We start from the raw sequence: 21,732 nt of genomic DNA on the forward strand, positions 1-21,732 counted from the left end.
GCATCCAGAGTGGATGAACACAGAAAAAGAAAAAGAAAAAAGATTATTAGTTCTCATTATCTCAATAAATTTGTATTAGAAAGTCCTATACCCTTTTCATTTGTGCGAGCCAGTTTGGAGATGAACGATATACCTGTCTGTATGCAAGACTTTCGCTTACCTGAAGCCAGAGAGTCCACTTTCCTAGATACGGTTTTTGTTCTGCTCTGGACATCCTCTCCCTCATCTCTGTTCTCCAGGCTTTCTTCTGCAGGTTCCTTAGACGTTCCAGAATCCTTCCCTTCAGGCCGAGGACTTGATTCTTGCTGAACAAGGCCTGCAGTCAGCTCTTGAGAATCTTTATTTTTATAAAATTTGTTGTCACACACCTGCAAATCAATATACAGGCATACAATTAGAGATGTGGTATATCAATCCAAACCTAACACCTTGGCCTTTGCTTCCAAAGTATTCCTTGACCCTAGCAAAGGCTTCAGTTTGGCAATATGTTTGCATGTAGAAAGCTGAATCTTTATTAGGAACAGGCACAGTTCTTTTCACATAGTGGCCACACAAGCATCTTCCACTAAAAAGCTTATTCTTAACTCAAAAGAATATCAAAATTAACACTATTTAGCACAGCAAGGAGGGGCAGTCGAAAGCAGGAGACAGACAGGGGAAGGCCAGGTAGTGCAGTCAGAGCTCCAAAGAGGGAGACGCTACTGGTCATCTTTTGATTTACTTTCTTCCTCGACTCAGTATTTGGGAGACACGAGGCCCGAGGCTGGACAGATCATCACAACAGGGGGGCTCTTGGCAGGACTCTACTTTCCACTCACCACTCCAATGACTTGGCCTATCAACTAACCTTACTACTACAATGGCTGCAGGTCCTCCTTTTGCTTTTCTTTAGCTTGAGATCGCTACTCCCTTCATGGCAGGAACATGAACATTCCTTCATCCCATCTACCCACTCGACCTCCTGGAAACAGACATACTCCAGCTGACAAATGTGCACGTACACAAAGATGACAGTCAGGGGAAGGTTAACCCCAGAGGGAGCCAGGAAGGGCTGAGCGGCACTCTGCGCACACTCAGAAAACTAAAGCGATTATGCTGCCAGCAAGCAAAGCACAATGGAAACATTTCCATCCCCTTTCTTCAAATCTTTTTAGGCTGTTGTCACGTCTCTCTAAGACACATTTATCCTCATGGGCATGCGTTTGCTCAGAGTCCACATATGCAGTCTAGTGAGACAGCCCAGGCCCACCTTGTCATTGTTCTGGCCTCCGATCTCTTTCCGCTTCTTATTTTTTGAGGCTGTATGCATCTTGGGTGGTTCATCCTCCTCTTCTACATCTGGCAAAGACACCTCTTCAAACCCATCAAACTACAAAAAAAAAAAAGAAACACACAAAACCTCCTCTATCACGACAGCTCTTCAGCAGACCAAGCTTCATTTTCCCCATGAATTTCTGAATATTGAGCTCAGTTCCAGGACACCACAACTTCAATTACATTAGAAGAGACATAAATGCTATATATAAAAAAAAAAAAAAAAAATTGTAAAGTTTGCTTCAGTCTGCCACCAGCTATCCCACCCTGCTGGTTCCCTCACTCTGGAAATGCAGCCTCAATGCGAGTCCTTCAAGTTCAAACACGTCTAGTATCTCTGCTTTTATCTTTTCTAGTCTTGGGGGAAGATTACTCCACCTCATATTCCTTCTCTTCTGTCCAGTTGATCTCCTCAAAATCTCCCATGCGGCTGGCTGAGGGCCGTAAGTGATCAAAGAAAACAGAGAACTCATCCTGCAAGTGGTCATGTCCTTTCAACAGTTGCCACATTTGGGTCTTCAGCTGAAAGAGAGAAATCCAGAGAAAACGAGCGTTTCATTCCATGTCATCACATTCTTCTCAGAAGGATTTCTCAAAGCAAATGGAACACCAAAGCTTATTAGACCTCCAACACAGAAGTTTATGCTTGCAGTGGTATTACTTCAGTAATATTTTGAGATCATTCCACATCCAGCTATCAAATTAGCATAGAAATATCCCTCCAAAATTCTAGGCAGACTCTGTAGGAGGCACTAAGGTAAAATTTCACCTGCAAGGTGATAAAAGCAAGGTGGAGGTAGGAGAGAGGAGACTCACCCAGGCCAGTTAATTGTAAAGCCTCTTGAAGAGGCTTTTAAGCACACCCCACAGAGGGAGACTGCACTTGCTAAACTCTCGTGGTCTCAAAGAGCAGCACATGGCAACAGGAAACCAGCTAATTGCATTCTCAGGGTTTTTGAGCAAAAGGAGATACGTGGATGCCCGATTACCTCTGCAATCTCCTGGGGGAGGCAGTCTGCACAACTCTGCAGAACTTTGATGATCTTTTGATGGTGGGCAGGATTTTCAGCAAAACAAATCTCCAGCTGCCTGAGGAACTTCCGGCTTTTTTCAAATGCTTGCTGCTCTTCAAACTGGCCAAAAGAAAAAGATGCACCCCTCATGTTCAAGAATATACTTCCAAGCACCTCTAGTTGGCTTAAGCAAGCTATAAAAGGCCTGTCTCACTATTTGTTTTCCATTTGTATTGACACCCATTGCAGAACTGGGAAAAGGTGGAGGAAGAGAAACAAGACTTTGTATAATCAATACTTACGTGACCTATAAAGTTTTGCTTCAACCATATGAACATAAGACAGGAAAATCCAGAAAGAATGTAACAGGTGAAAACCTCTATCTTACAAAGTGGAAGGCTGATTTGTGACAAGGGCATTCCACTTGCTGCAATCTGCACGTTTCTCTGCAGCCACGTTCTGCGATGTAACTGGGAAAGGCTGATTCTCCACAGTAATATTTAGCATGAGACTTAAAACAAACACTAGACTTTTCAATTCTGATTAATAAAACAGCAAGGTAAGCAAATGATTTACCAGCTGTTACCTTTCTTGCCCTAGGAAGAATTCCTTATTCTTTCACTCCCACAAGCATTCACACTGTCTGCTTAAAATTTGGTCTCCTTTTATTCTACCTACCAGTCCACACTCCAAAGCTTGTTCTGGTAAAAGAAAGGCAGCAAAATCTGTGAGCAATTGCGGCCAGTCATGCAACAGTTTCTGTAAAGTGGAATAGAGATCCACAGCTGTTCGCTTGTCCGTGTTAATCTCAAACTCATAGATAACACGAAGAAAGTCTTCATACTTTCCAGGAACATGCTGCAAGGCTTCACGCACCTGGAAAGAGAAACAGACTTCTACAGGACTGCATAACATCCAGGAAGAAAACAAGTTAATTTAGTCATCTTTGATCTCTTGCTACTCAGAATTTACAACAGTTTTGTTGAGCCAACCAAGTCTCTTCCTTAAAGATAAATTTGGACTGCTCACAAGAGAGAAGGGAAGTAAATCCAAGCCTATGAAATTCTGAAGTTAAAAGAGGCTTGGTGTTGCGGGCCGACTGCAGCCAGCAGCTAAGCACCCCCACAGCCACTCACTCACTCCCCGCCTCCCACAAGCAGGACAGGGGAGGGAAGAGGAAGAGCAAAAGCAAGACAACTCACAGGTTGAGATAAAGACGGTTTAATAAGTAAAGGACCACCATATGGGGTGCTATGAAGAAAGATAACTGCATCCCGACCAGATCCAGTACACCCAGTTAGAACTGGCAGTTACATGGCTCAGGCACGAACTGTGTCAGAGGACGCCAAGTGCCCGATTTTCCTATTTCTGGGTTACATACTGGTCCGGCTTACCCTAGTTAGATAGGCTTGTGCAAATGCCAGATCCTTCTGTTCCCGCAGTGGATCTCTCTCTAGGATGTCTTCATCATACAAGAGGAGGAGCTTAGATGTATCTTTGCTAGCACGAGCCCGTCCCCTCTTACTTCTCGTCCTGTGGGAGCTCCTGCTCTTCCCAGGCGCTTTCATGTTTTCTCCTGTGAAGAAGCACAAAGCAAGCTGTACAGGTACCTTCCATGCGTTCCTGAGCTAGCAGACAACTACTCTTCTAGATCAATATTGCAGCAGAAAAGTAAGTTTTCAGAGTTAGTGACGAGTTAACTGTTTATGCTCTCTTGCAAATGGATGAGCAATATACTTTTCATTAGTCAGGCTGGCTAACATTTTAAATTGGCTCTTTATTTTTATAGCATCTGATGGGAAAAAATTCTGAATACAGCAACAAACCCATCCTAGCTGTTACTCACCTAGCAATCTACTAAGAACTAATAGATACATCTACTGCATACTGGGGCAAAAAAAAAAATCGTAGTGGGTGAACAGAGATATGATAAAAGCATCAGAGCTGGCTGTTAACACTTGCAAGTTATTCTTTTAGCTTATTATTTACATTAATAGAGTTAACATCACAGATAAACGACTGGTGTCACATAATAGGGAATGAAATAGTGCCCTAAGAGTTGCTACATTCAGATTTTTATGTCTTTAGTTAGGAATCTGTTGGTCTAATGGGCTGAGGTCCACCTCCTCAAAGTCCACTGCTCAAATTGATCTGCCACTTGCTATATTCTGTTAAGGTATTATTTTGTTTCATTTATTTTTCCCCAACATGACCTTATAACACAAAGTTCAATCTAGCAAAGATTTGCCTATTTAATATTGTTCTTATATAGGTATTGGGTATTAGCTGACACAAACCACAAATCTTATGTCTGCAAATTTTTGAAGCATAAATGCATTACAATGGACTAAAGACACTCGGTTCACACGCACAAGGGCTTCTACGGTAAGAACTGTTTTTACAGAATTGTGACTGTGTTGCAAAATTTAATTTCCAGAAGGAAAGACTCACTAAGCTCAGATACACCAAGTGAAATTAAACCCAGATACAGTTTCCCCATGGTTTTGCTTTTAACGCAGAGAGCAGCTCTATCTCCCATGACCTGTATCAAAAGAAACCCACAGAACTTACCTGCTGGTATTCTGTGGGCTTCCACCTGCGGGGCCGTCTTTGTCAACGTGAAGGCAGATTTAGGTTCTTCTGATATATCTCCACATATTTCATCATCCTTCTGTAAACTCTCTATTCCTTCCCCTTCCTCCTCCTCCTCTTCCTCAGGCTCAGAGTTCTCTTCCTGGGAATTCTCTTCTTCAGAATCTCCTTCTTGGCTTAAACGTCTCTCTGTTGCAAGCCAAGTAAGTTTTTCCATTGTCTCCTTAGAAAGCAACAACAAAAAACTCTCACATTGTTTTCTTCTAGTGTTTGTTTTAATGTCATTCAGCAACTAGCTCACTCCATCATAATTCTAACAGCCAATTTCACAGATCAGCATCTGACCAATTAGAGGATTCTACTGAAGGGACCGAATTCAACAACCAGAACCGCCTATTTTTCTATCACGCACAAAATTAAATTTCAGAATCTGCCATTTATAAAAGACTTAAGTTGGATAGGATTCCTTAATCTTAGTTCTTAAAGGCTTGCTGGAATTGCAACCTGGAAAATAATTTTCACTTAAAGTACTTCTTATTAAAGAACAGCCTCAGTTGAGAAAGTTGCATATTTGCAAGCCAGTCCTTTAGCTTGGACTTAAAATCCTCTCAGAAAAATTTCTCTGTAAGACAGCACAATACCATGCTATTATATAGGTAACAGTCCAACTTTCCAATTGGATTCAAACTGTGATTTGCCCTGACTCTACTAGGGTGTTTCAGGACACCGCTATTTGTCATTAGCAAGTTTTTTTAAAGTTTTGTTTGCTTTTACCTGAAGTTCTGGCACTGAAAGAATAGATTCTTCTGAAGCTGATGACATTTCTTCATCCTCATCTTGTGTAAAATCGTCAAAGTCGTCTTCTTCCTCTTCTTCTTGTCCTTCTCTCTCTCCTCCAGCTTCAGGGCCAGCTGGTGTCCCCACAGACTGGCCATCTATACTGGACGAATCCTCTGGTCTTCCTAGTGGACTACTGAATTCTGCCTCAACATCTGCTGCATACGAAAGATTCTTTGGAGACTCACTGTTTACTTGTGGTCCAGCAACACCTGCATCCATCTGCTGTTCACCATGGGGAGATGACTGCAAAGCCCGCCGTTCTTCTTCTCCCTTCTCGTCACACGATGTATGCTCCTTTTTAATTTCTTTCAGGTCATTTGAACATGAACACGCAGCCTCCATGTTCAGCTCCTGGCCAAGATCCAGCATGAATTCCTCCTTCACTTCAGCACACAAAAGATCCCTCTTCTGTACTGGATTTACTTCCTTGGTAGCATCATTTGAATCTTCAGGCTCAATTTTCACTGTTTCATCTGGATCTTCTAAGTGGGGCAAAAGGTCCACAGACAATGGCTCTGAAGCACTGTCGTCTCCTTCTACCACTGTCCAGCTACAGCAGTCACTCTTATTTACGTTTTCCTGACTGCCATTATTTGAAGTGGCAGGATTTGTATGACACTCCTCCTTGGGGGAGGCAGCGGGACATGAAACGTACAACTCTGGGGGTTCAACCTTGGGCTCCACTGTGGGATAGGTATTTTTGTTGTTTCCAGCAGGGCAGGAAGGAACCAGATTCAGCTGTTCTTCATTTTCACCAACAGATGATGCAGAAAGACCAACAGGGTTAGGAGAGACTATCAACGAAGGGATTGAAGAAGTCACTAGAGGCTGATTTAAGGGACACGGGAAAGTGGATGGATTTACCAATAAGGTTGTAACTGGAATAGCCTGAGTGCCTCTACCAACTGTTGTATTTATGGGATGAATCATATTGCAACCATTGCCTATATTAACCACTTTCACTGTAGTAGCAGGTACAGTAAGGATGACAGGAGATGGCTGAATCAAAGGTGAAGTCTTTATCAGTGGGGCAGATTTTGTCCCTTTTTTCTTTTGGTATCCCTTACGAACACAAGGTTTGCGTACTTTTGCTCCGGCCAAAGCTGGCAACATCAGTTTTGGCTGAAAAGTTACTGGATTTGAGGACACTAGAGCTGGTGGTACAGCAGCTGAGAAAGCTTGTCTGGAGTCTGAATGAGAAGTGGAGAGCACATTCTGAAATTCCAAGCCATCCCCACTTCCTACCACTGCTGGAACATTCAAAGGTTGCACTCCCGGCACCGTCTGCATAACTGTAGCTGGCTGGATTAGCCGAGGAATCTGAACCATAACTTTGCTGGGAGGAGCTTCTGACTGGGACAACTTCACAGTTTTCTGGATGTTAATAGTGTTGGAACTGGGCTGCAGACAAGGACTCGGTCGAATGAGGACAGGCTTCAGAGCCGAAGACCTCTGCCTCCTCCATGCCCGCCTAGAGAATCGATTGGCAAGGGGCTTTAGGGTCAGTACTAGTCCCTTTGGCATGAGTAGAGGGTATTTTTCATCATATTCTGTGTCTGGAGTTTCCTTTCCTGTCCCCAAAAAGACAGATTCTGCATCAGGTGAACCTGGCGTCTCCCTGGCATCTTCTGCTAATTGCTTCAATTCCCCCTGAATGGAGGGCAAGCTTGCCTAAAGGGAACAAGAGTTTATTAGTCCAGTCCATAGGCTATTCCTCTATTACCATCTTCAAACAGTACCACAGAAGGTGACAGACAGCAACTTGCTTCTAAGAGTAAAGCGGTTTTTATTTACTTTATACTACCATATATTACTTTCTGTTCATGAGTTTTACTCCAAAGCCTTCAAAAGAATCTGAGGGCCTGAAAGAAACAGAACTGAATTGCTTTATAAAGGTTCCCTTAGTAAATACAAGATTTTGTGGGAAGGAAGCTTCCCTGCAACAACGAAATACAATGGGCGATTAAGAGAACTGGATTTTATGGTATCTGAGTAATTCTTTCCTCAGACACAGTCCTCCTTGACTGACCTCGCAGGCATGGTCACTATGCCTCCAACTTAAGTCTTCCTTGTGCAAAGAATCTCAGAGAAAGAATCCTTACACAGCGTGAGACATTTGGGTACAACAAAAATAACAGCCACACCGCCAGTGAACAAAACCTTAAAAAACCCCACCCCAAACACCCAGATTTCTCCTTTCCTCTTAGAAGGTGAGGTTTTAAGGGGGAAGAACATGCCCTCTCTCATGGCTGTAATACAGTGGAAAAGATGGCAACACTGCTAACCATAAGGGAAGAGTAAGACTATGTTGATAACAAATTAACAAAGCCAAATTACCAAATCAACACATCAAACCAGAGCCATTAGAAATACACCCATGTAGCAAAACAAGGATGTGACAACAAACACTGTATGTCCATGATAACTTCAACCATGTACTGCAGATGGGCAGACAAGCACCAAGAGTAGCGCATAATACTTCAGGTTGCTAAGTACTACTGTTCTTGCTACTAGCTTTACTGCTAGCTAGACTCAGGATAACACAGGCTCCCATGCAATACAATCAGACTACCTTTTGACTTCAGAGCTGTAGTCTAACCAAACAACTCACTCTGGACCTAGGCTGTAAAGAAAAAGAAAGAAAAAAAAAAGAAAACCCCAAGCAAAGAAAAAAACCCAAAAGAAATGAACCAAACAACAACAAAACCCCCTATGCTGGATGAAGAATAGCAGAAACTACCTTTAGCCAAAATGGCAGGCGATGTTCTTCTCTCTCCACAGGTGGCTTCCACTCATTAGGCTGGATTTCCTCACAGCACTTGAACAGAATGGGCAACTGCTTTGTCTTTTTGTAGTACTATGTGGAGACAGGAGAGAATGCAAGCCAAGATGACTGTGGTCAGAACACCTGTCCAGTAACTGCTGGGATGCAGGATAAGGGTTGCATAGGACAAGCGTTCATGTGAGTTAAGCGATTCTCATCACTACTACGTTAATAAGGTACTACCCACAGAAACATTAAAAAAAAAGAGTAATAAAGGCTGAATAGGAGCTCATTGCCATCTTGGTTTCTCTCAAAAAAAAGCATGAAGTTCTAGCAGATGTGCAAGCGTACTTGCTTTAAGTGTTTCTGGTTCTTATTCTCTCTTCGGCAGTGACCCTTAGCTTATGGGACAGGATATTTGGCCAGCTGGGCCTTCAGCCTGCTGGAGACAGCACTTTCATTTAAGCTTCACTACTCAACAGTTTATTTGTATGGATTTGTCAGGATTACTGAAGCCACAGTTGTACTAGGACCGTCTGCAAGTGCTGGGCTCTGAAGAGTCAAAATAGTAATATAAGTACTTGCACAGTACAGAGGATAAGGTCTTTTTGAAGAAATCCTCACTGCCAATAAAAGGATGACATTTTCTTTTAAGAAAGTGTCAGCGCATATACAAAAAGGTCCTTGGAACAAACAGCACATCTTTTCTTGTATAACAAACACCAACCAGACAGACAAATCTGAAAAACACCAAACTGTAATCTGAATGCGTCACTTACTCTGATGATATTATCAGGGGCTCGATTCATATTGAGATTCTTGATTCGTACTGTAAGCTGGTGGGCAGTTTTTGTTGGCAAGAGATACTTGCTGATCAAAGGCTTTGGAAACTCTGTTCCTTCAAAATGTTTCAAACCTAAAGCTAATAAACTGAAGAAGGAAGGAAGGGGGGGAAAAAGTCTTTTAGACTTATGGCAGATTGCTATTTGGATGTGCTGTTGCACAATACACAGATATCCTAGAAGTTTCCATCCTAGAAATTCTCCTTAACAAAGAAATCTCATCTGTATGCATTTTACTCAGTAATTCTAAGCACCTACTTGTCCTCTGCCTTGGTGAAGATAATCTTGTCCCGGGGAGGGTTTGCTTTCAAGGAACATATTGGCAGTAACTCTGGATACATAAAGACTCTCCTTGTTGCCAAAATCCATGCCACTTGCTTTGGCAAACATGGAAACTCATTGGCTGTGAAAAGCATCAATAGACATATACATGGACAAATGTTTTTCACAACTGACTTCTTGAAAACAGTTTCTTTTACTCCCTTCACTGCTTTCTCCCTGTTTTTTAGAATTTGCATATTTCCTAGGTTTTGCCCTTAAGTTTACATCAGCAGAAGTTAAAATTACTTTCCCCTTCCATCTTTTCTTTTACTGTGTAATGAAAAAGCACTTGTAAAAAGCTGTGTTTATTTCAAGCGAGTTCACTCTCTAGGTGGCAGAAAAATCAAAAACCGAGTACGAGACCAACAGTTTGGAGCTTTTTTAACTAAAATACTCCAAGGAAGGGAGTATTTCCTTAATGGGTGTTAACCAACACATTTGGAACAATTATTTCCAGTTTCACAGTTTCCTGATGGACTTCTACAGCTTAAAACATCATCTGCAGAACAATAAATGGCAGGACTGTGATGTCAAACAGTCAACAGCTCATACAACATGCTTTACTGTGTTGCAAGTTTAAGAAGCAAAAAGGCAGTCAATAAAGTGGATGGCTTTATCTAAATATACCTTACAATATTAAAAAAAAAAAAAAAAAGCATCATTCCAAACAGCAGTCTGAACCATATCTCAGTCTGGAGGGTGCATAGCATGAAACAACCCCCACTGTAAATGCTTTCCTACCTCTTTTCCCTTCAAATACATACCACTCTTCTTCACTGCTTTGCGAGGGCTCCAGTCAACTTGGACTTGGGCATGAAAATCTTCAATGAGCTGCAGCGCTCCCTTCAAGTTACATGGCTGGAACATTGTTTGAAACTTAGGGCTGAAGGACTGACGAAGGAGTGTAGAGCTTCGAGCAAAGTTACCAAGCTCGCTCTGCAAAGTCAAACACAGAAAAAACGAAAGAACATGCCGTCAAATGGAAGGTAAAGAACAAATACATGTAATGCAGTAATGCAAAAAATAAAAGCTGGTGAAGCGACAGGCATAACAAAGTAGTGTTACAGGCAGGTCTTATTTTTGAGTATTACAAATCTAGGAACAGTCAGAGGAATTTTTTTTTTTTTTTTTTAATTTCCCCACTTGCCAGAACCTTTCAAGGTCACAGACTGTGCACTAACTACAGAAGCTGTATTTTTTGAGCTTTGTTTTCAGTATTTCCAAGAAAACAATAAAAAAAAAAACAAACCCAAAGACATGCCAATTCAAAGCACTGTTATTAGTCAGCACAATGTGAATTAGTGAGCATGTTCCTAGTAGGCCAACAACATCATTCCCTTATCGAGTGGTAATCTCTCTCAATTTAATGGGATATCTCTAGTAACCAGCAATCATTAAAATTCACGTAGCTCTGATTTTAGACATATCCTTACCAAAAACATCCTGGTAGTACTGGCCTCTGAACTTAAAGCAGGGTTGGAACTTGCGAGAAGATGGATTTGAGTCAGAAGCTGAACATGCTTGAAGAATAAAATCAGACAAATGTTTTTTTTCAGTGTACCAGAAATGCAAGAAACTGGAAAGCATAAGTATAGAGGCACAAGAAATATCTTCTGAGCACCCCAAAAATCACATTCCGACCTAAAAAAAAAAACCTTTTGAGCAATAGAAAACTGAGGGGAAACTTTAATATCCACCGGCAGGAAGTTTATTACACAGACTCATCTGTTTAAGTCCTAGGGCAGTTTCCTAGCTTTTGTGCCAAAGTCTCATACCATAATGATCAATACAGAAAGGATATTTTTTTTCTAATTAAATACTCAAGTATTTCTTCAGAAACAATGACTTCAGCTATGAGAACTCCTCATATGCACACAAACGCCATACATTTTTCTTTGCAAAAAGAAAAGGTCATCTCCTCTACATGTCTAATGCAAAATCCGTTTCTTTAGCTTCTGTGAGAGGTCTGTGTCCTTTCCTTGCTGCCACAGACCAAAACATGACACTGTATGAGGTATGCAGAACAATAAATGGCTACTCAGCAAGACTTGTTTCGAGTTTACACAAAACTAGTGCACTTTGCCCTCATGAGATCAAGTTGATGGTAAGTTTTAAGTTTTGAGAAGTCGTCCTCTTGAACTTTGTATGGACATGGAAAAAAATTCTGTAAGTACAGCTTCTCATCTATGCCGCTGACAGCTTTTAAAATGTTCAAACTGAATTTCTACACGGTTTTGCACGGTGGGAGGAAGAAAAAAAGAATCCAAACTACATCAAGAGTAATATTATCAGAAAGTAATAAAGAAGTTGGTGAAAACAGAGGATTTTGACAGGTTACAATCAGAATTCAAACATGGCCAAGGCAGCTACCACACATGAGAACACCACAGATGCCAAGAAATACGCTCTACTTTGCACATTCAATTCAAATTGTCTTTCAGTGTGGAACCAGGCATGTAAATATCACCTATTAGAGCTCCAGCTTCAAATGTAGCTTTTTCAATTAATTTCTTTAAGGAAGCACACCAGAGTGCTTGCTGTACCATTGGCCTTCCCCACCCCCCTGCAGTATGCAGCAAATACTAGGTCAGACCAGACAACATTTTATTACCTGCTGCATTTGCTGCTGGAGCCTCTTTCTTTGCATACTGTCCAGAACAAGGCTCTGGAGAGGCTTCTCATTTTGAGGTTTTGATTTTTCTATCTCTTGCGGTGGCTTGATTGAGGACTTTTTCATTCTCAACTGCTCAAGTTGTTCCTTCACCGTCCGGTGTTGTTCATTCAGTAAATTGGCCAGAGGCTCTTCAAATCTTTTTGAGATCAGGCAGACCGAAATATAATAAGCATATGATTTAATAACCATTCATATTTATTTAGAATATTTTACTCTGTATCTGGGATGCACAGTTTAAGAACTGTCATCCCTGTATTACTCAACACTTTGACAGTATACTTCAACTTGAAAAAACAGAATTATTTATACATCAATCTTTTAATCTACCACAGCACTGCTGTAGTTCTGGGATGCAATGCTTCAACTGTTTATTCCAAGGACAGTTAAGTGTCTTGTCCACCATTCCCAATCATATCTCATGTGTCTTCCACTCAAGTGCTCAGATACTCTCAACAGCAGTCAGGATCTAAGATAATCCAGAATACATTAGAACCAATCCTATTTAAGTTATATCATCAGGCAAGGTCTGAACCCAAGGTATTATGGGTGGCATTTTACGATGAGTGTCTCCACAAAGCTCACACACCAACTCAAATGCTGTTACTTTAAAAAAAAAAAGGCAAACGAAAGTATTATCTAGCTTTGTGCTGAGTACTCTACTAGACAACTGCTGAAACTATAGTAAGAGCTACTCCCGTAGCAGAAAAGAGTATGTACATATTACTGTCCTTTCAAAAACAGCTTCAGCTATCCCCTGCCTTATGATACTTTTTTTTTTACTTTAGCTGCACCAGTTAATATTCTGATTTCTGCCTGGTATCAGCTTCACTTCTGCAACAGGCTTGAAGTCAGTTATAAAGAAAGTTGTTCCATGATGCTTCTAATGCAAGATATCGTAAAAACAACAATAAGCCTAGCAAATGGATATTTTGCCACAAAACAACTTAAGAGTCCTGTATACAGCTAAAAGAAACTGCCCACCAAAGAAAAATGAATACAACTAGCCATTATCAAAGACAAATGCATACAAATAATAAGAGAGAGCATAGAGTTTCCCTGCTTTTAGTCTGTAGCTGGTTTAAGAATTGCTGCACTCCCCTCTGGTACTGCTCATCCCAGAGAGAGTATCAAGAAACTCCAGCCTTCATTTTAGCTCCTTTCCCAAACAGATACAGCTTGATCTTGAGCTGATCTGCCCCATAAACAAGGAGACACCACTCATACCGCATATTCTGTAATTGGTTAAATAGAGCGGTATTATTACCTAGAAAGAAGTGCTTTAGACCCTTTCCTCTTCAAGGCACTGTTTCAAATATAACCCATACCAAAAATCATCAAAAGCCAATTTCTAAACTTGATAGTCATTTCAGACCTAGGCTATCTTATGCAGTCTTTTTCCTTAGAAAAGGCCACCATTACATCCAAGGTATTTACTTAAAAGATAAGGTGACACACTTGGTCAAACCAGCTCCTCAAGCATTTCTTGTCATCAAAAAAATGTAAGGGCAGTAAGTGAACTTTACCCCTCCCCTTAACAAATAAATAAAAAAAAAAGGCAAGAAAACTACTATTTTTCTGAAATTCTTTCAGACCACTACCCCCACCACCACTGCGTAAAGCACAAGGATTCAGACAGCTAGAGTGGCTATCACTTTGAGGTTGGGACCTTCTTTGCACAGGTCCTACACAGCTTTGATCACACATGCAGCAACACCCCAGCACCCACTGTTTCTCTACCCATTGCTCTGAAGTATCATCACCAGTCACGCAATATCCTGCTCCACTAACTATTGTTAGTTTAACAGCTGAAGTAAGCAACTTAGCAGGTAGTGAAGCAATTTTTTCAGAAGAATTAGTCTAATAAAGGAGGATATGTGTACAGACTTGAGAAATAAACACAATTTGAATACACAGAGACAGTATATATAGCATGGAGATTAAAGAAGCAGGAACAGGATCCTCCACTAGAGATGACAGCTTGTTGGAATAGATCACCGTTCTGAAAGACCTTGGCTGTTTTCACCTATGATACAGAACAGCCGGCACCAATCTTTTAGTGCAGGCGTTCTTGCTGTCTCTTTCTGAACAGTTACATTTTCATTGTTGTCATCATCATCTTCAGATGCATCACAATCAGTAAAGTCAAAAGTGGCAGGCAGAAAAAAAGAGGGTCAAGTTAAGTGTTCTATCTCATAAGTAAAAATGGCTTAGAGCTTTCAAAACAGTGGCCTGTGCTGAAAAGGCATTATCTCTTTGGTGGATGGCATAGTACAGCTGCAGGTAACCATAGGCAGACACAGAATAACAGAATAACAGAGTTATTACTTTTTTTTTAATTTGATGACCATAACCAAATGATCCTACCTAAGTGCTTGTGGTGTATTAAAATTTGGCCGTGACTCTGTAACATTATCTTCATCTTCTGGACCTTCATCTTCCATGTTCGAGAAACCCATCTCGTCCTGAAACTGAGAGCAAACGTGTAGCAACAGTCAGGACCAGAAAGCTCAAGTAGTACATTTACCACCAATGATGACTTTAGCTAATGTCTTTAGCTAATAAAGCTCACGATGATCCTCTTAGCATATTCATCTCTGCAGGGACTTATGGAAGTTCCTATATACATCCCTTCCCAAGGCTAAAAATTACATTTTTGCGGTAGGGCCCTTTGCACATAGTCAGCACTAAGCATCTTGCAGAGACCGCCCCTTTATGGCGTTAGAGATTTCATGTCAGATCTGAGAAAGATCTATTCTTCAGTGCTATACCAAATGTATCACTTACTGTCTCAAACAGCTCCTCCATCAGTTCATTAACTTCCTTTTCTGCAAGTAAAATTAAAAAGAAGTATGAAGACTCCTTTTCCAAGAAACACTTTGCAATCCTGTCATAATATCAAATTATTTAAGAAATCTCTCTTCCAAAGGGAAACCCTCCTCTTGCAAAGAGAGGACCAAGAAGGAAAGGCCCCTGATATTATATCCCTTTTTAATACTGGGCCCCAAAAGACTTCAGCTGAGACTGTTTTGATTAAAAAATATCATATAAAAACTAATTCTCAGAATTAAATTTAAAGTTATGTTAACCTGTAATAAGACCTAAAACAAGTGTGCTTCACTGAGAAGATGAAAAGTGGTATGTTTATAAAATTAACTCAAAGATTATAAGGCCTTGGAGAAAATTTAATTACACTCAAGTCGTAAGGCAAGCATTCAATTCTGAATTGGCTGAAGCTTTATGAAAGACTGTACTATCACATAAGTATTATTCTTCAGTCTTTGCTATGGAGCAAAGTTGCATCGGATAGCACAGCAGCTCTGGCTAGATCCTTTCATGTATTCACAGAAAGTCAGCTTTGCATAGAAAAGCTGTTCAAGTCAGTATGCAGACTTTTTTTTAATTAGCCTACACTGCAAAATCTTTGCAACAAAACACTCACTTTTCGAAATGACTACTAATCCTAACAAGAAAGGAGGTGGGATTCCCAAAGGACTTACTGGTAATTCTCACAGCACGATCATTTCTGAAGTCTTCTGTATCTGGTTCATCCAGATCTTCCAGGAAGTTGTACTCAGGGTCATCATCATCATCTGCTTCATCTAATAAGAAGCATGTTTTGAAATGTCATTACCCAAGACCAATTAGTAGCCAGGAGCAGAAGCACTTCATTTACTGCCTGACTTGGCACAAAGAGGGCTAGGATTACTGCTTGAAATTAACTGTATGTTCCTTTTTATGGAAGCGATGTCAAGCCCATCCTCTTTTCAAACTGAGCTACTAGCATCCCTATTTGTAGCCATTCCCACTTAGAAGAGCTGGATTTATTTGCCGTGACCTGAGTTTCAGCTAAATTTAGAAAGAGTGAAATAGTATTATTTCAATTTGTGTTCTATATTCAATTTGCATAACTGTAAGCAACCGGTAAATTCAGGACAAAAGGAAGGCAAGCCCCAAAGCTTGTTCTTGTTTCTTCTGGAAGAACAAAATAGTTGTTTCTATCAAAACAAGTCACATCCCTAACAAGGAGCATGACACACTCAAATAGATTCAGGTATATCAACACTGCCAGCTTTATGACACAGCACAATGGATTAAGGGCTGAAACACATAACTTTCGTTTATGGTTGCCAGTTACTGCATGTGCTGACTAGTAAATATTTACAAGTGAGACACCTAAATTTAAAAATCCTCACAAATGTCCCTGAAGAAGATGAGGAAAGCTGATGGTATGCAAAACACATGCATATTACTAAACAAGATAATGGGTGCAGCCAAGAACATCACGTATAAATAGAAAGAAAAAGCTCCAGGCTTTCAGTGTAACCCCCAATTCAAGTGAACACCACCACATCTGTCATATACCTTCATTCTCCACATCGTCGTTCATGAGTCCTCCGAGCCACCTTTTCCATTCTTCATCATCTGCAGTATTGGGATCATACATATCAGGCGTGATATCTGGGGCTCGGAGCTCAGCCTCCAGCTGACCAAGAGGAACATCCTTCAGTGGTCTCTTAGATCGGGTTCGGAAGGCAATGAGGCTGTCTTCCAGAGACTGAAAGGTGAAGGGAAAGCACAACAGAACTACAATGTCTCTGCTTTTCTCAGTTTCTCCGGCAGCAGGGTTTTCAGCCCAGACAAAAAAAAGTCCAATACGAAAAATATTAGATTCCTACCACAAAGAATCATTTACTTTGGTAGTCCGAGAAAGCTAAACTTTCATTACTCTCACTATTAAAATGTTATTGTTTATAAATACATTACTGTTCATTTATCTCATGCTAAACTTCCATCTGCTGCCAAGGAAGCAATCTCCACTTGCAACATCTGATTCTTCCACATATGTTCTACTCTGTTTGCCCTCTTCACTATCTGAAATTCATCTTGAGCAGCAGCACAGGACTGTTTCTTCATGACTCCTCACCCTTGCACAGTAACACAGATCAGTAATATTTTTCTCATTATTAATATGAAACAGCGGTTCTCTTTACAACCAAGCTTCCTCAGGTGTTAATACTATACTTGCCTGCAAAACACAACTAAGCTGACAGCATCTCTTTCAAAAGGAAAGCTATTTTTGTTAGTTATGTAAATGTCATAGAATTATATTTAACAGTCAAAACAGTGGCAGTGAGAGACTTAAGAGCATAAATAGAAAGTGTAGTTACAATACAAGAAACTAAAAGTATACGTCACGAACACCACTTTACTAACAGCTACCTCTATTCTCTCACAGAGCTAGTGTCCTACACACTATGGAGATTCAACTTACTATTTAAAGTTATAAAAGGAGAGCAGAATGTAGTGAAAGTAATAGCAGAGAACACCAGAAAGCTACCTCCTTTCTAACAAATTTTACTCAAACTAAAACCACACCAGCATCCCCAAAAACGGTACCTGGTAAGAGTCCATGCATACTGGGCTTGAAGCCAATTCTTCATCCACTGCATGCAGCTTCTCCATGAACGTGCTGTCTTTGTTTTGCTTTGGTTTAGGAGGTGGTGGAGGTCCCATGGGAACTACTTCAGCACTAATATGTCTAACAACAGGTGTAGTAACCTTCTCCATCTAATTAAAAAGGCCTTTGTGTTAAAAGGTTTTATTTAGAACATAGATTTCCAAGGACAGAGTAAGTCTCTTTTTCTGTTTGACCAGAGTCTAGCACAATAGAAATGAGAGAAACACTTCACAGAAGGAAATGGATTCTTCACATTACACTCACTTTGATTTTCAGAAAGTACAAATAAATTTACTGTTCAAAAGACTTGCAGAAAAGGAGACATTTGGAAGATTTGAGTATCAGTCTCAACATTACTAGAGCTGATAAACCTGGACACTAGTAACAGTGGCACACTCTCAACCCTCCCAAAAACAAACCCATGGTGAACAGAACATGGAAATATCAACACATTATTGCTCTTTCTCCAATTCCAGTGTCAGTGGTCAGTTCTCACAGTCGCTTTCTCATTCTTGCCTGCCAATACTCAGCTCTTATCACACTGCACATGCTCCTTCTACTGATTTGACAGTGCATACAGTCACCACAAATACCTTTATGCTTTTATCAAAATCACTTTCTCCTCCTAAGCCAAGCACAGAAAGCAATTCTCCTGCACTCCTCTCAAAAATTATCAGAAAAATAATGATTATCTGAAGAGGAGCTGATTGTTTCCATTGCCAGTGCTTTTTTAAGTACTTGTGTTTATTTTAGACTAAGCTCTTTCTGCAAGGGTTGCACTTCACTGCTTATGCAGGAACCACTGCAGTGGGATGCCAAATCCACATAGCACCTGTAATGTCACCACAACTTTAAGCAATAATATCTATTTTTGCTTTTGCATTAATAATTTAGGAATCACGACTGAAAGTTGTTTCTAAAGAAAGCAAAACCTCTCTTGCAAGTTTACCTCGCATAGCGTCCCTCCCTCTTCATCAGATGATCGCCTTGTCCTAGATCGTTTTGCTCCCCGAGGAGAAGAAGCAGTGCTCTCTACATCACTTTCCAGTAAGCTCTATAGTGCAAAAGATGCAGAATGCAATCAAACAATCATGCCACAATCAAACACTGCTTCAACTAATATTCCAAAGACTCTTTTTTTAGCCAAATGAATAATATAGCATTGAAGAAAGATTACTAGAAGGTCCGGGACAACTTACAAGTTTTCACGTGTTAAAATAAAGAGAGCATTCTACTGCCTCAAACATGCAGACAACTCCATCCTGAATGGAACAGATCTTTGTACAAGTTGCATTTACCTCTTCTGCAGTCTCATCCTCATCCTCATCATCAGGCTGGTACTCTTCATCAGATGAATCATCTTCCTCAAGAGGAATGTCCACAAATTGAGGAGGCTGCAAGAGAACAGAAGAAAGGTGACAACTTTTTACAGGCAAGATAGAGAGTTGCACTCTAACGGTGCACTATCAGATCAAAGATTCCTAACTGAGGAAATATCCTGGAGCTCAGGAAGGAAGAGGACTACTGAAAAGGGCTGAAGAAACCAAAGAAATTACTTTGCTTTACCAATCTGACTTTAGTAAGTGGTTTGAAAAGGTGCAAAAACGGGCACAAATGATTTAGCATTTATATGATGGAAACACTGCATGAGCAGACACTACCTCAAAGACATGATTCTGGTACTTGAATACCCATTCACTCCTGCTACACTGCTGAATCCTGCCTACGCCTAGATAACAAATCTTCTGGAGCAGGCAGAGCTCAGGAAAAAAAAAATTTGAGATCCAGGCTGTATTTCCAGATAGTCCTAAAACATATAAAACAGTCCCAGAGAGGAGACACCTCGCAGAACGAGGCCTGGGCAGCAGCGTGCGCTAACAGGAGCATCCAGGCAAAGGCTGCTGCAGTGCCAACATGGGAAGCCAGACCACCCCCTACGGCACGCCATCACCTTATGTTCTGTCTTTCCCTGCAGCCAGCTCTTTTGGGCCCTCTCTGTACCTGCTGCTACGTTAACCGCCCTGTCCTGCCTTGCATACCCTGTTGGCAATGCTCTTGGTCACCAATACTCCCAACATGCTAGGCATGAGTCTGCTCCACCCCTCCAAAAGATTCCTTGCTCAGCAGGGTGCCTGTAGTATGGTCTCCGATTTCCCAGCAGAAGTTCACTTACCTTCACCTCATTTGCCTTCTTAATTGGAGAAATATTCCATGTTGGTATCACCTATAGATAGCAAAAACACTTTAACTGTCTCTGAAAAGCACGTGTTGCACAGCTTAGACAATCTATTAAATCAAATGTGTACTTGAGCTTGAAGCCTTGTTCTCCAAAGTAGCCAAGTAACAACAGACTTCTAACAAATGCTTTCTGAACTGCCCACGTGATCTCTACAGACAATGACTTTAGTATAATGGAGACTGTCAATTCACTAACTCTGATGTGGTTCTATTCTGCTCATCTAAAAGGAATTATTTTTTACATTGTTTTAATTTATTTTTTCATTTTAAGAATAAATAACATAGAAGCACACTTTACTTTAGAAGACCCAACAATCAAACCCGTTCGGGTAGGGGGAGGGTGCAACAGTAAAAGCAGATGACGTACTTACCACTCCTTTCTCCACCACTTCCTTCAGTTTAGAACGAGTCATTTTGGGCTCCTGAGAGTTTAAAACAAGACAACAGCAACTTAGTCAGTGATTTTCCTCAACTGCAAACTTTTCCCCCAGCAACTCTTTACTACAAAACTTTTCTCGCTTTTAAAATTCATTACCTTTTTGACATGATCAGAGTCACATCAAAAATAATCCCTTATAATTCTGTTTCATAATTTACACTCCTACACAGACACTACTCACTTTATCCAAGTGGCAAATCTGGTAATGAAACGTAAATTATGGTACTACCTATTCCACTTGTTTTGTCCATGCCACACCATGGATCAAACAGATAAGGCTGGTCAATGTATCATGCATTTGGCACAACTGAAAAACCAAACTGAAAAAGCTTTTTACTTACAAACAAAGGTATGTCTTCTGTCTCGCTGATGGCTGCTTTCATCATAGCAACAACATGCTCATTTGTGATCACTTCCTACAGCAACACACAAAAAAGTATCCTTTACATTCCGTTTGTTAAAAAGAAACAGACTTAAGGTTAAAATAAACTAGCTGGAAACACGATGGAGAAATATTCAGTGTGCAACACACTTTGTAACTATACTATAATAAGAAAAGATTGTTCAGTGATTGGACAAGAAACTATAAGGCACAGTAGTGATGGAAACATTTGCACTATGTTCTCTGTGAATGCTCTATGGAATAGATTTCCAGCAGAAGAAAAGAAAATAGTAGAAACAAAAGCCCACACCAGTTTCCCTTCCCTTGTGTCACATAATCAGTAAAATGTGCCAATCCCAGCCACATGAGAAATGGTACTATGAAGCTGCAACAGAAAACTTAAATCCTTAAGCACTCACAGGCTTCCAAAACAGTAAGAGTCTAGTTCTCTGGAGAACGTATGTAATAATCTACTCTTTGAAACGCTGTGCTACATCATTTCAGAAAACATTGTATATATTTAAAAGAAATAAGGGAGGCAGAAGAGACCCATTATCTGTGACTACATTTTCTGAATGCCACCATAATGTTCCAGGGAAGGTAGGCGACTGTGAGATATTTACAGCCCTTCCACAGTGCCATGTGACAGAGAAAGGCATTAATTTATGGCACTTGCACAAAATCACCTGGTGAATCTGCCCAAAAGAATCATGGCAGTCTTCGGTTTGTTTGCCACAGGGATGGCAAAAAGGGAAAATATCTGAGATCACCTGGTTTAGAACAACACTAGCTGCAGGGTGTGGGGGGGGAGGCACAATTTTTGATCCTGTGGAAAAACAAATACTATTGTTCTCC

At 40.6% G+C, this 21,732-nt stretch overlaps 1 protein-coding gene across 4 annotated transcripts in view; it reads right to left on the minus strand.

The window, feature by feature from the left end:
- The window catches only part of GON4L (gon-4 like), a 28,848-nt gene that overhangs the window by 3,409 nt on the left and 3,707 nt on the right, over nt 1–21,732 (minus strand). The window contains exons 4-28 of one of the 4 annotated variants that reach the window (XM_075724474.1): nt 20,837–20,911; nt 20,428–20,478; nt 19,992–20,042; nt 19,117–19,212; nt 18,768–18,872; nt 17,758–17,928; nt 16,723–16,915; nt 15,858–15,959; nt 15,145–15,185; nt 14,725–14,828; nt 12,298–12,496; nt 11,120–11,206; nt 10,451–10,622; nt 9,624–9,768; nt 9,303–9,453; nt 8,500–8,616; nt 5,694–7,430; nt 4,899–5,142; nt 3,722–3,903; nt 3,006–3,203; nt 2,304–2,447; nt 1,693–1,836; nt 1,250–1,369; nt 848–961; nt 161–368 (exon numbers count right to left, since the gene is read on the minus strand). In XM_075724474.1, the coding sequence (XP_075580589.1) occupies nt 161–368; nt 848–961; nt 1,250–1,369; nt 1,693–1,836; nt 2,304–2,447; nt 3,006–3,203; nt 3,722–3,903; nt 4,899–5,142; nt 5,694–7,430; nt 8,500–8,616; nt 9,303–9,453; nt 9,624–9,768; nt 10,451–10,622; nt 11,120–11,206; nt 12,298–12,496; nt 14,725–14,828; nt 15,145–15,185; nt 15,858–15,959; nt 16,723–16,915; nt 17,758–17,928; nt 18,768–18,872; nt 19,117–19,212; nt 19,992–20,042; nt 20,428–20,478; nt 20,837–20,911 (4,951 nt within the window). Of the gene's footprint in view, nt 1–159; nt 369–847; nt 962–1,249; nt 1,370–1,692; nt 1,837–2,303; nt 2,448–3,005; nt 3,204–3,721; nt 3,904–4,898; nt 5,143–5,693; nt 7,431–8,499; nt 8,617–9,302; nt 9,454–9,623; nt 9,769–10,450; nt 10,623–11,119; nt 11,207–12,297; nt 12,497–14,724; nt 14,829–15,144; nt 15,186–15,857; nt 15,960–16,722; nt 16,916–17,757; nt 17,929–18,767; nt 18,873–19,116; nt 19,213–19,991; nt 20,043–20,427; nt 20,479–20,836; nt 20,912–21,732 lie in introns of all 4 variants that reach the window. The other 3 variants (XM_075724475.1, XM_075724472.1, XM_075724473.1) reach the window with 3 other exon arrangements.

Source organism: Pelecanus crispus, chromosome 22 (genome assembly GCF_030463565.1).
Source record: "Pelecanus crispus isolate bPelCri1 chromosome 22, bPelCri1.pri, whole genome shotgun sequence".
Classification (NCBI taxonomy): Eukaryota; Metazoa; Chordata; class Aves; order Pelecaniformes; family Pelecanidae; genus Pelecanus; species Pelecanus crispus.